General features: G+C 40.2%; 1 protein-coding gene across 3 annotated transcripts in view; it reads right to left on the bottom strand.

Annotated features, from left to right (window-relative positions):
- Positions 1–14,214, bottom strand: part of Fbxo11 (F-box protein 11) — a 77,623-nt gene that overhangs the window by 25,210 nt on the left and 38,199 nt on the right. For all 3 annotated transcript variants that reach the window (XM_029531380.1, XM_021217790.2, XM_021217791.1), the window contains exons 2-3: positions 680–804; positions 492–573 (exon numbers count right to left, since the gene is read on the bottom strand). In XM_029531380.1, coding sequence (XP_029387240.1) covers positions 492–573; positions 680–804 — 207 coding nt within the window. The remainder of the gene's footprint in view (positions 1–491; positions 574–679; positions 805–14,214) is intronic.

Genomic DNA, 14,214 nt, shown 5'->3' on the forward strand with positions numbered 1-14,214 from the left:
AAAAAAAAAAAAAAAAGTAAGACGGGCTGGAAAGCTAGCTCATCATTTACGTTTGTCGTGCAGGACCCATCTTTGGCTCTCAGCACCTATGGCCTGAAGCTCACAACAGCCTATAAATCCAGCTGCAGGAAACCTAATGCCCTCCTTCCTGCTTAAGCCACAGAAGCACACATAATTAAAAATAAAAATAAATTTTAAAATAAGCTAAAAAGGGAAAGATTAGAGCTCTAATTATTTTTAAATAGTAACTACTCAATATATTCAGATAATATTTAGTTTTCAGTTTCACTTACCATATCATCACCACCACCACCACCATCATCAGTAGAATCTCTATATGGCCCTGACTGTCCTGAAACTCTCTAGACCAGGATGGTCTTGAACTCAGAGATCCCCTGCCTCTGACTCCTAAATGCTAGGATCAAAATCATGTGTCACTACGCCTAGGCTCAAATATAAACTTTTAAAACTTCACTTCCCATTCAAAATACCTGATAGATCTTGTGACTTTCCAGACACTCTTGCACGCTTTGCTCGATGACCAAAGTTTTCTGTAGTTGAAGTAGAGGCACCCTACAAAACCAAGAAGAAAACTTATCAATGAAGTATTTCTACTGTAAATAATTCTCAAAAATTGTGACCCATTTTTTCATTACAAAAACAATTACAATTAACTAACCTCCATACTGCTCTTTGTAGGACACGCTGTTCTTTTTGGCAAAAGAGTTTTTCTACGAAGTTGGTATGGACTATTTTGTGCACCAGGACCCGATTCTTCTGCAACCATATCTGCAGGAACATCATCTGTAAAACATAAAAGAAAAATGGTATCCATTCTTTTACTAAAATTTCAAATTTGGCAAGGGAAGGGAAGAACAGAATTTTGTATGGAATTCAAGCCAACTGGATGATTATCTGGCAGACATTCCACATCTTACTTATAGAACTTGGAAAAAACTTTAAGAAAAAAAAGGGGGGAAGGGTGAAGAGATGTCTCCATACGAAGAAGAGCAGGACAGAGCAGAGCGAAGTGAGCAGACAGGCAAGCTGTGCCACTGCAAAGCGTGGATGTCAGCTTCTGTGGACTAGACACCAGCTAGGGAAAGGGAAAGGGTCTGATAGATGGTGCTACCGACTAAGAGCATGAAAGAAATTTGTCACAGGGAGGGGAAGGAGTGGCTTCAGGCAGAGCAGGAAGAGTGAGTGCCTCCTCACCAGGTAAGGTGATAGCAGACCTTTACATATAACAAAAACAGAGTTAAGAGGCGGCAAAGTAAGCACACAGAATAATGGAAGCCCGATGTCTACTCAAGAAAACAGCTGTAAACACACACATACACTATAAAAACAAAAACAAAACAAATCAAACAAGCAAAAAACCAGAAAGCACCAATAAACCTTTTGATGTTGAGCCTAGAATTAAAGGTATAAAGTGTGAAGTTATAATTTTCAGGCAGTTATAGGACAGCAGATGTAAATACTTAGATATGCATAGAAACGATGCTTATCAGCAGTAGCTCTCTCCACATCTAAGAACACAAAGCGTCCCAAAATAATGAGCATGGATCTTGCTTCTGAATAATTTTCTATAAAAAGAAATTTTCATACTTGTTGGGGAAATGGTAGATCTCAGGGCGGTAGGGCAAGAAAGTACAAAATAAGCCTAGAATATCTTGTGGCAGAAAGAAAATGCTCTAAATAAATAAATAAATAAATAAATAAATGTGGAAGTCAGCTTAAAAAGGCAAAAATCACACTAGAGCATCAAATAACCCAAAGGAAGGTATAACCCACAAACCAGCACACCGTGAGTCCACTGAGAAGTATGACAAGTAAGGTACACAGTTACCTGCTCACAGGTTAGACGGCGAAACAGAATAAATGCCAATCGTGTTAGAAGCTCAAAGTTAACATCAATAATAGACAAACTGAAACTGCACCACCTGATAGCACAGAACAGAATTTCTACGAAATTCCTGACAAAGACCAACACCATGAATCAATTATGAAGAATCAAACAAAGCTGTCAGAGCACAAACATTCTGCTATAGGGTTTGAAGAGCTAGGGTGAGGCTAAATGCAACCTGTGGCTCTTGTAAAAAGAACACTTCCACCCCAGTCTGTGAAATCTTGAAACCTAGAGTAGAAAGCAGGATGTGTTAGTGTTAACTTCGTGACTCTTTAGAAGATAATTCTGTTTGTAGGTTACATACACTCACATACTAGGAAATAAAAAGGCAACTCAGCTCTTAAAGAGGGCCTCTGCAGCTTGGATTTTAAAAATCTTGATAGTATAAATTCTTGAAACATAAACACCACCAGACAAAAGAAAAAGATGGTTAGGGAAAAAAATGACCGCAATACATTACAAGGGGGCAATGTATCCACAGATCAATATATGATCAATAGGCTACTTGTAGTGGTACATAAGATGTGGAAAGACAGTTCCAAACTAAGAAAATGCAAAGAAAAACTACAGTGTCATCATTTTCATCTACCACATTATCCAAGACCCAAAAGATTCTTTACACACTAGTGTCATCACGAATAGGAGAAAAAAATGCCAGGTAATGGTGGTGCACGCCTTTAATCCCTTCACTTTGGAGGCAGAGTCAGGGGATCTCTGTGAGTGAAGGCCACCCTGGTCTACACAGCAAGTTCCAGGACAGCCAGGGATACCTAGCCAGGGCAACCCTGTCTCGAAAAACCAGAGAGGGAAAAAAACATTAAAACAAAACAAAAACCAAACAAATAAACAGAGAGGAAAAAGAAAAAGAGAGACTGTTCATTGCTCTCTGGGAGGCTATGTGGCAAGTTGTCACTCAGCTGTTCCCTTTCTGACAACTGACCCTGCAGCCATGCTCTCACATGAGGAAAATCAGTAGTGCATACCAAGACATTCACTGCAGTAGCTAGACAACTACAGAACCACCACCAAAATAACCATCAGCCAGCTACACAAAGGAACTATTTTGTGGCTGTTACAAAGTATAAATTCTATATAGTGTGATGAAGAACTGCTTCCAATATACAGGTTAGTAAACAAATCAGGGCTGAGAATTATAGCTTAGTAAGAGTGCCTATTATGTATAAGGCTCAAAATGCAAAACAGACAAAACAATCAATCAATCAAACAAAACCCTATACATGTATCTATATATGGAACCTGTTTAAGGGACACATACATACTTTCCATAGTTTAGGGAGTCAATTTTAAGAGGTTCTTGGTCTGAGTTAGGGTTTTACTGCTATGAACAGACACCATGACCAAGGCAACTCTTATAAAGACAACATTTAATTGGGGCTGGCTTACAGGTTCGGTGGTTCAGTCCATTATCATCAAGGTGGGAGAATGGCAGTGCCCAGGCAGGCATGGTGTGGGAGAAGCTGAGAGTTCTCTGTCTGGTTCCAAAGGCACACAGGAGAACACAACTTCCAAGCAGCTAGAACTAGGGTCTGAAGACCCACAGCCACCGTGACACACCTACTGCCAACAAAAGCCCACACCTACTCCAACCTCCTAATAGTGCTTATATGAACTATCACAGTCTTATTGGCTAACAAAAAGATGGGATCATGAGAGATGGCTCTCTGCTCTTCCAGAGGACCAGGGTCAATCCTAGCATCCACATGATGGTTCACAACTCCAGCTCCAGGTGACCTAACACCTTCTGACCTCTTCAGGTACCAGGCAAGCATGTACAGACAGACATTCAGGCCAAGTACTCAAATTCATAAAATATGAAAAAAATGTTCTTCCTGACTTCAACAGAACCATCATCTAACAGTAGACAGAAAGCAGCTCCCTACAGACACACACTCCAGAGGAAAATAATAAAACTGCCGAATCATGGCTTTGTAATTGCTTAATGAATAGACTTAGCCACTGAATAGCAATCATCCCAGTATAACTAAAAGAAAAACCACAAGACTTTATATTTCCTCAAGAAAGAATAGAGGCCGGAGGCACAACAGCATAATTAGCTGAAAGTTTAGCTGTTATTTCACTTAAACACTGTTCTTAGCGAGGTGTCAGGGCGCATGCTTATTAACCCCAGCATGCAAGAAGCTATGCTATGCTATGGCTGGAGGACCAAGAGTTTGAGGCTATTCTGGGATGCATCATAAAAACTGTTCTTTTTATATCATTTTCAAGTAAACCCTTAGAAACTGTTTTGTACTGTAGTCAGAAACTAGTCAGCCCATATGACATAGATTATTTGTGGAGTCATCCCTCTTATGCTTTAATACATGGTTAATTTTTACAGATGTTTCTGTCTAGAATGAGCATGATAGTCTTTTGTCTCTGAAACAAGGCGTAATGCATTAGGCAAGAAGTCCATGCACTGTCTTAGTCAGGGTTTCTATTGTGCATTGAAGCGCCATGACCAAAAAGCAAGTTGGAGAGGAAAGGGTTCACTTGGCTGACACTTGCACATCACAGTCCAAAAGTCACTGAAGGAAGTCAGGACAGGAGCCTGGAGGCCGGAGCTGACGCAGAGGCCATGGAGGATGCTGCTTACTGGCTTGCTTCCCCTGATTCGCTCAGCCTGCTCTCTTATAGAACACAGGACCACCAGCCCAGGGATGGCACCACCTGCAATGGGCTGGGCCTTGCCCCATCAAATCAGTAATTAAGAAAACACCCTACAGCCCAATCTCATGGAGGCATTTCCTCAACCGAGGCTGCTTCTTCTCTGATGACTCTCGCTTATATCAAGTTGACATAAAAGCATATCTACCAACTGAGGTATACCTCCAGACCCTATGCCTACATTTCAGAGTCCAATTTAAAAAAATCTCGAAAAAGCCAACTTTTTATGTAGTTGAAATAGTCTGTCTTTTCTTGTGAATGGAGGTAGTATAGTTATCTATTGGCTACTGAAAGAAATACACTAAAAATTTCCCACTATATCTCTAGGTCATTTATTTAGCCTATAAACCTTTATTTATTAACTTATTTTGTTTTTTTGAGGCAGGGTTTCTCTGTATAGCCCTGGCTGTCCTGGAACTCACTCTGTAGACCAGGCTGGCCTCAAACTCAGAAATCCGCCTGCCTCCACCTCCCGAGTGCTGGGATTACAGGTGTGCGCCACCACGCCCGGCTAGCCTATATTTTATATACTATGAAATGTTAAATAGTTACAGATCAAGGTTATTAATTCCTGGTGAATTATTCATTATGTAATAGCTTTCTTAGTTCTTTTTATAAAAATATAGACAAGCATTCTAATGTCATCTTAAGCAGCAGCACCGTCACTCCCTTCTGAGACAGGGCTGTGTGTGTGTGTGTGTGTGTGTGTATATCACAGCTGGCCTCAAATTAGTGATGGCCGCCCCACCTGTGCCTCCTGCGGTTGAAGATGTGTTACCAACCTTTATTTTTGGAAGTTGATTTGGCCTAGCTTTTACACTCGTCTGTTAAAACTTCATCATGCTTTATTCCTTCTTTAATCTCTTATAATATTTCTTTTTAAATTTAATTTTGTTTCTTTTTTTTTTTTTTAAATAAAGATTTATTTATTTATTATATGTAAGTACACTGTAGCTGTCTTCAGACACTCCAGAAGAGGGCGTCAGATCTTGTTACGGATGGTTATGAGCCACCATGTGGTTGCTGGGATTTGAACTCCGGACCTTCGGAAGAGCAGTCGGGTGCTCTTACCCACTGAGCCATCTCACCAGCCCTAATTTTGTTTCTTATTGTATGTGGATTCACAGGCCAACTCTGCAGAGTTATCTCTTCCACCCTGAGTTCCCAGGACTGAACTCAAGTCAGGCTTGTGCAGCAAGTCCTTTACCCATGAGCTGCCTCACCCATCCTATTACTGTAGAGTTCTATCAGCGAGGTGTTTTTTCATGAGTATTTATATATATAGAAGTATTCCCCAAGACAGATCTGGCATTCAAGATGCAATAAAACTATGATTTATGGGCTGGTGAGATGGCTCAGCGGTTAAGAGCACCGACTGCTCTTTCAAAGGTCCTGAGTTCAAATCCCAGCAACCATATGGTGGCTCACAACCATACGTAACAAAAATCTGATGCCCTCTTCTGGAGTGTCTGAAGACAGCTACAGTGNACACACATATAATAAATAAATAAATCTTAAAAACAAACAAAACCCCCTATGATTTATTATATAAACAAACAGAATAAATAAAGACAATGGTCCAAGGTAGCTCCCAAATACTGAGTCAAGTGGGGTTTTGCTATGTAACCTACCTACCTATCTACCCACACCCCCCCCACACACACACACTACAATTGTCATAATAAATTGGAACCACTGGGATAAGGAGGGCCTTAAGAAAATAAACAGGTTTCTTAATTTAAAAGTAAATATTAAAAGACTTTATAATTAAGTAGCAATGAAAATGTGTTAGGACAGAAGTAACAATAATCTGGTATCTATTTAGCATAAGACTAAAATATTTTTATATATATATACACACACACACACACACACACACACATACACACACATTTTCTGCTACATTTTCCCCTCATTGCTAAGTTGCTGATGGCATTGTCCCGAGTCACCTTTCACTCCACTCTATTCTGTCTATACCTACCCAAGGCTTCTGGGGCTTGGATGGTGGGAAACTGTTTCAAAGCCTTCTCTCTCTTTCTGTCTCTCAAGACATATCAAGGGTTTGCATAATATAGTTTATGGAAATTTACAGTATTTATCCCCTCCACACACATAAAGACTATCTATATTCCAAATTACTTACCAGAGACATAAATCAGACTGGAAATAGTCACATCTGTGCTGGTAACAACTGCGTGTTTAGAAACAGCTCCAAGTATTACAGTGCAAAGAACTACCATTTGACCACTGTTTCTAACACAGTTGGGAACCACCACAGCCTTTTCCAAATTAAAAATACTCACGAATAAACTGAAATAAAGACAACACTTATTTCAAACTTTTTTTTTTTTTAAACCCAAAGCAGAGGCATTTAAGATAGAGAATCCAAAAGTACATATTTTAAATCTGCTTTTGAAAAGCAGATTTGACCTGCCATATAATGTGCAATCAGACCATTCTGGTTATGTTACAAAATTTCAAAATTTCACCATTCAGTAAGTACAGTGCTACATAATACCTTGCAATAATGTATGCTTATATAAACAGGTACATGTCTGTTAAACTTTCACCACCACTTAATCCCTCAAAAAAAGATAAATACATAAGTTTTTGTTAAAGTCAAAATTACCAAGTGTCTTCAAAGAACATTCATTCCAGAACTGATTAAATTTTGTAGCTTTAACTTTAAAAGTAAAACTGTCTCTCTCTCCCCCCACCTCCCCACTTCAGCTGCCTCTCTCTGGGTTTCTGAGATAGGGTTTTTCTGTGTAGTCCTGGCTGTCCTCTCAGAGATCCACCTGCCTCTGCCTCCTGAGTGCTTGCTGAGATTAAAGGCATGAGCCACCATGTCCAGCAACTTGCATAAGTTTTAATTATTTCCAAGCTCAATCCAAAATCAACTAGTTAAAGGGGTAATTAAAAAGCAGTGTTATATCTGTGTAGCAGGTGATATGACCAGAACACCAAATTTATCATAATAACCACTGACCCAGACCAACAATCTTCTGTTTAGACTAAGGTTTGGAGAAGTCAATTGAATGCTGACTGTCTTCACCTGTAGCCCTCACTGTGATTACATTTTCAAAATTCCACCACAAAATTCTTCCAGGAGACCTAAAACATATAACCCTGAAAGCTGGGCACGGGGCAGTGAGTGCTACGGTGAGGCACGTGAGAGCTGTTACCAATGTGTGAGGGCAAGCATGAACACAGCCTAGAAAGAAACAGCGCAGCCTGCCTCGGTCTATTCCACATAAAATGTCTTTTACTGATTTATATTTACTGGAGAAAGAATAACCAAGGTCAGGAAATTAAAAGGCACAAGATGAGACTAAGGCTATCTTAATATATATATAAATTAAGTATATGTAAGGGTGTTTGTTTGGGGTCAGAAGAGGGTGGTGGATCAGAAGAGGGTGGTGGATGACCTAAGGATGGAGGCACAGGTGGTTATGGGGATGCGGATGTGAGGAACAGAACTCAGTTCCTCTGCATAAGCAGCAAATGTCTGCTGAGCCATCTGCTGGCTCCCATTTTATTCTACAACCATTCAATATTTAACTGAGGCTGGAGATGGCTCAGCAGTTAAGAGTACTTGTTGTTCATACAGTGGACCCAATTCCAATTCCTAGCAGCCACACAGCAGCCCACAAGCATCTATAACCCCGATTCCTCCCGTTGGCCTCCTCAGGGACCAGACACACAACTGATGTGCAGAAATATACACAGGCACATCACCTAAACTAAAAAAGATAATTGCCAATGCCTCTTCCCCACCTGCTCTCCTTCTTCCAATAAAGCAGTTGTCTTAGATAGTATCAGCTCTGCTTAGTTGTCTATAGTTAACTACAACCACAGTACAATTCTAGTAATGTCTCTAAAGAAAACCAAACCAAACCAAACCAAACCCCCAAATACCAGTATCACCTAACAAGGCAGTCATGACTGTACAGATCTTCAATGGCTAAGGCAGAAGGATAAACAGTTTATGACCAGCTAAGGTTTTATTCGTTAAATTGCTAACTAAAGCACCATCTAAATACAAACTGTATTAAGTGTTATGAACTACACTTATTGCCAGTAGTATTTTAGAGGCTTGTAGAAAAACTACAATGCAATGGGGCACAAAAGAAAATCAGTATTAACTGGAGACTATTCAGTACAATGTTAAGATACAAGGTCTAGAAAGACTGGCCTTTGTTTAGAATCTGCTATTAGTCCTGCTCTGTTCAGAAATTTGTGTGTTTGTGTGTGCGCACACATATGGAAAATATATGGTAATGGCATTTTGACAGTGTCTCCCTGACTTTGGAGCTCATGCACTAGCCAGTAAGCTCCTGGGGTCTCTGTCTCTGCCTCTCCAATACTGGGATTCCAGACCCAGGCTGCTGGGCCTAGCTGATTTCCATGGTTACTGAATATCTGAATTAGGTTTTCATGCTTACACAGTAAAGTATTTTACCAACTGAGGCATCTCCTGACCTCAGTTTCTCATTCTTAAACTTGAACTCCCGTTTTCCCTTTGTCTACAAAATGGAAATAACTAATTAGGCCACAAGTTGGCTCATTAGGTGACAATGCTTACAGGATGACAATCTGAATTCTTTTAATGCCCAGAGTCCATGGTAGAACAACTATGGAAAGATGTCCTGACCTCTTACACACACACACTTTTAAAAATGGAAATGTGTCAGGGCTGAAGAGATGGCTCAGAAGTTAAGAGTGTTGGCTACTCTTCCAGAGGTCCTGACTTCAATTCCCAGCAACCACGGGGTGGATCATAACCATCTATAATGAGATCCAGTGCCTTCTTCTGGTGTGAAGACATACATGCAAGCAGAACAGTGTACACAAATAAATCTTTAAAAAAATTTTTTGAAATGTGTCATTGTTAGATATCTTAATAATTATTATCTAGCTGATAATAGTGCCTGGTAAAAACAACATCTCAATATTAGCTATTTACATAATTGAGATGGGACACTGAAAACTACGAAAATAAATACAAAATTTATTACAAATCCCATGTAAAAAATTTTTTTTACTATTACCCCATTTAATATCTAGAAAATCCTATGGGTCAAAATTTCATGATAGGTCTCAAAGAGCAAAAATTACAGAATTAAATTGATAAATGACAAGGGCTGACTGACTACAGGTAAAACAAACACTGTATCCTGTAACTACAGGTAGTCTCCTTGTAAGGCTGTGAAATGGCCAATAATGTAAGGGACTTGTTAAAGCTGTAAAAAGGTCAGCAATGGTGCCAGTTAGTGTGATTTTTTTTTTTTAAAACTATAAAAGTACAAATAGAACAAAGAACAACTGTCACTGTGGATGTCAAAGCAACGGCTTTCACTGCTGGTCGCAAAGGAAATAAGGCTCTTCATTAAACTATCAAACACAAGGGAAGGTAACCATTACAGACGTATGGACTTAACTCAGCCAAGTAGAGTAATAAATACAGACACAAGATGAAGATGGGATCCATCAAGTGATGTAGTGCCTTAAAGAAGGAAGGAAGAAAGGAGCCCCAAGATAAAGAGTAGCCACTCTAACTCTGAAGAAGACTCAATTTTTTCGAAGAGTAGAAGGATAAAAGCAGCACACGGTATTTAAGAGCAACCCACTGGAACTGAAAAGGGCTCATAGGGCAAACACACAGGCTGTTCTTCCAGGACCTGGGTTCGATTTCCAGCATCCACATAGCGGCTCATAAATGACATAACTCTGGTCCCAGAGGATCTTGTACTGGCCTCTGAGGTCACCAGGCAAGCCAGTAGTGCAAAGATATACATGCAGGCAAAACACCCATATGCATTAAAGTAAAGTCAACAACAGTCCATCAAAATAGCTAAGAACAATCCCTTGAGAGGCCCAGAGACAGAGTAATACTATGTATTAGAGAAGGAAATATACTTCTGGTACACAGTTAGCATTACAGTGGTATTCTTTAAATTAATTAATTTTTATTAGATATTTTCTTTATTTACATTTCAAATGTTATCCCCCTTCCTCGTTTTCCCCTGTTATCCCCTATCCCCTCCCCCTACTCCCCAACTCACCCACACCCATTCCCAGTCCTGGCATTCCCCTATACTGGGCATAGAACCTTCACAGGACCTAGGGCCTCTCCTTCCATTGATGACCGACTACATATACAGCTAGAGCCACAAGTTCCACCATGTGTGTTCTTTGATTGGTGGTTTAGTTCCAAGGAGTTCTGGGAATACTGGTTAGTTCATAATGTTGTTCCTCCTATGGGGCTTCAAACACCTTCAGCTCCTTGGATACTTTCTCTAGCTCCTTTATTGGGGACCCTGTGCCCTGTCCAATGGATGATTTTGAGCACCCACTTCTGTATTTGCCATTTCTGTATTTGTAAAGGCCCTCAGGAGACAGTTATCTCAGGCTCCTGTAAGCAAGCTCTTGTTGGCATCTGCCATAGTGTCTGGGTTTGGTGGTTGTTTATGGGATGGATCCCTAAGTGGGGCAGTCTCTGGATGGTCGTTCCTTCAGTCTTTGCTCCGTCTCTGTAACTCCTTCCATGGGTATATTGTTCCCCTTTCTAAGAAGGATTCTGAGCTTCTGTCATTACAGAGTTATTACATACATAAGAACTCCTGTTGGCCCTACAGACTACCTGGGTTCAGTTCTCAGAAGCTACATGATGGCTGACAGCCATCTGTAACTCAAGTTCCAGTGCGCTTCTTCTGCTCTCTCTGGGCACCAATCAAGCACATGTTGCACATACATACATTTACACAGCACACACATAAAAATAATCCTAACTAAATCAATTTTAAAAATTAAACAAACAACAACAACAAAACAACAACCCCGTTTTGGGGCTGAGGGAAAGGCGTTAAGAAATACATGCAGTTTAGAATTATGGGGTGAGTGTTCATTTGAATGGACAGCAGTAGAACTATATAGGTAAGACCAAACCTATGTAAGATAAAAAATTGGTGTCCAAAGACTAGGCATAAAACATGACTGGAGTTTGGGGATGAGTGAGCCTTTCCCTCGGGAGCTGTTTTCATGGAGACTCGGAAAGCAAAGTCTTTAGGAACTTACAGGCACTGGGTGAATATTCAAAACCAGCAGAAGCTCCCAGCACTTGGGAGGCAGAGGCAGGTGGATTTCTGAGTTCAAGGCCAGTCTGGTTTACAGAGTGAGTTCCAGGACAGCCAGGGCTACATAGAGAAACAAACCCTGTCTCAAAAACACAAAAAACAAAAACAAAAACAAAAACAAAAACCAACCCGGCAGAAGCAAGAGTACAGAAAAATATTGGATGCAAGTCCACAGTCTCTGTCAGATGCAGAGATCAAGTCCACAGTCTCTGTCAGATGCAGAGATCAAGGCAGATAAATTCAATTTTGTGCCTATATGGGCAAAAATACAAAATAAACGTATTTTAATCTCCTTACAAGTTTTATCAATGTAAATGGAACATCACATTACGGAACAGCAGATGGCGCCAAAATGTCATTTAAAATACTGCTTTTGGATTACTAATGAATAATACAATTAATTGAAACTGAAGGTGGGACCCAGGACTCATCATATTAAAATGGAAGAATTTAAGTTAGAATAATAAAATATTAAAGTTTTATGTGGTACTGTTATTTTAAGAGAGGGCCACATTAGACAATCTGCCTTACTCTTAAGTGCTGGAATTCTTTTTTCTTGCTGTCCTATCAATTTTTCTAGCTGTCCACCAACAGTACACAATCTCTTTTTTTAATAAATCGACAAAACAAAGCATCTATATCATTTTTAAAGTAAACAGACACTTAATGGAAGACTTTGTGTTGTCCCCCCACCCCCAAAGATAAAGTATATAGGGTTTTAAACTATGTTAGGTTGCACAGAAGTCAATATTGTTTCTGTCTCTTGGTGTTATAGGATTTCTGAGCACTTAATTCCAAATAATTACAATACTTTCTGGGTAGGCAAGAGGTTTAGAGCTAAAGGCACTTGCTGGGCAAGACTGGCAAACCCAGATCTCCTCAGTTTGATCCCTATTGTGATGCATATGCGCACACAAACCCACATGCTAGCCCCCTCCACACACACATACCGACGCACATTTAAAAACTCTACCACTGTTCCAATTGGTTAGCTCTTGCCAGAAATCACATAACCAGGATATTAAAACTTATCTATTTCACACTGATGGCTAGCAAATGTAAATGTCAATTATGAATATAAGATTTAATCCTTATCTTAATCAAAAATTTTACCCTGGAATCCGACCAACACCAATCAAAACTTTAGCCTTGGGGTCAGCAAGACAATGTCCGTGGATAAAACACTGCACAAGCCTAGAGATCCCTTACTCCCTGGGATCCAGTAAAGGTGGCAGGAGACAGCCAGCTTCAGAACGTTGTTCTCTGGCCTCCATGGTACCACGGCACCACAAACACTTCAGAAAAAGAAAAAAGATATGACAAACCATAATCACACAGTTACTTTGCTTCACCGGAAAAATGAGGGGTTCCCTACCCCATTTTTTAGCCTGAGACTTATGGTCTCAAACTCAGCTGCACACTGAGTGGCCTGCAGACCATAAAAACATCTGATTAGCCACTGCAACTGATCACACGCACCTACTGCCACGGCAGAGTAGGTAAGCCCAAGCCAATCTCAGGCAGCATTTTATTTTAAGGAGGGGAGAATGTGGAATTTGGGAGATGGCAGATTAAACCCAGATGAGCGCTGTACTGTGATGTACTGTAGGGAAAACCAGACTGCCATGTTGACACACTGCAGCTGTGAAAAATCAGAAAGAACACTGGCTCTATGATGTTTTTTTATGTTTAAATACTGGATCAGATTTAATTTACACTCCAAAATAGCTTGAATTTTGAAAAAGCTCCACTGCTTAAGACAGAAAACAAGGAGTAATAACACAGACCCATGGTATTAATGAAATCAGGCAACTTGGAGAGATGTGGAGAACTAAGAGGAAGAGTGAAAATCAAAACCTCTCTACAGGGCAGAGAATAATAGCTCACGAGTTCAAATCTCAAAACATGCACAATGTATACTTCCTTCTTTGGATCCTCCCTTAACAGTAATTATCACAGTACCAGGCATACTACTGCTAATTAGCAACTAGGACAATCTTGTTCGGAAGATTTAACATTACCATTAGTTTCAAATATAAAATGTTTTGCTGCATTAGAGTCTGTGTCAATGTAGGAAATAAAATCTAAACCGTCAAACTACAGAGCAGACAACCATGGCCAGGCCAGCAGAGGCACACCTGTAACCCCAGGAACGTCCCTAGTCAAAGACTGAGGCAGAAGACCAAGGTTTCAAGGCAAGCCTGGGCTACAACACAGGGAAAGCCTCATCGTAAAAACAAAACCAAATAAAACAACTTTCCCCAATAAGCTAATTATTAAATAGGAATTCTATTTAAGATGGGTAGTGGTGGGGCATGCCTTTAATCCTAGCACTTGGGAGACAGAGGGAAGCGGATTTCTGAGTTCAAGGCCAGCCTGGTCTACAAAGTGAGTTCCAGGACAGCCAGGGCTATACAGAGAAACCCTGTCTTGAAAAAAAAACAAAAGCTGGGCGTGGTGGCGCACGCCTTTAATCCCAGCACT

Source organism: Mus pahari, chromosome 18 (assembly GCF_900095145.1).
Source record: "Mus pahari chromosome 18, PAHARI_EIJ_v1.1, whole genome shotgun sequence".
Taxonomy (NCBI): domain Eukaryota; kingdom Metazoa; phylum Chordata; class Mammalia; order Rodentia; family Muridae; genus Mus; species Mus pahari.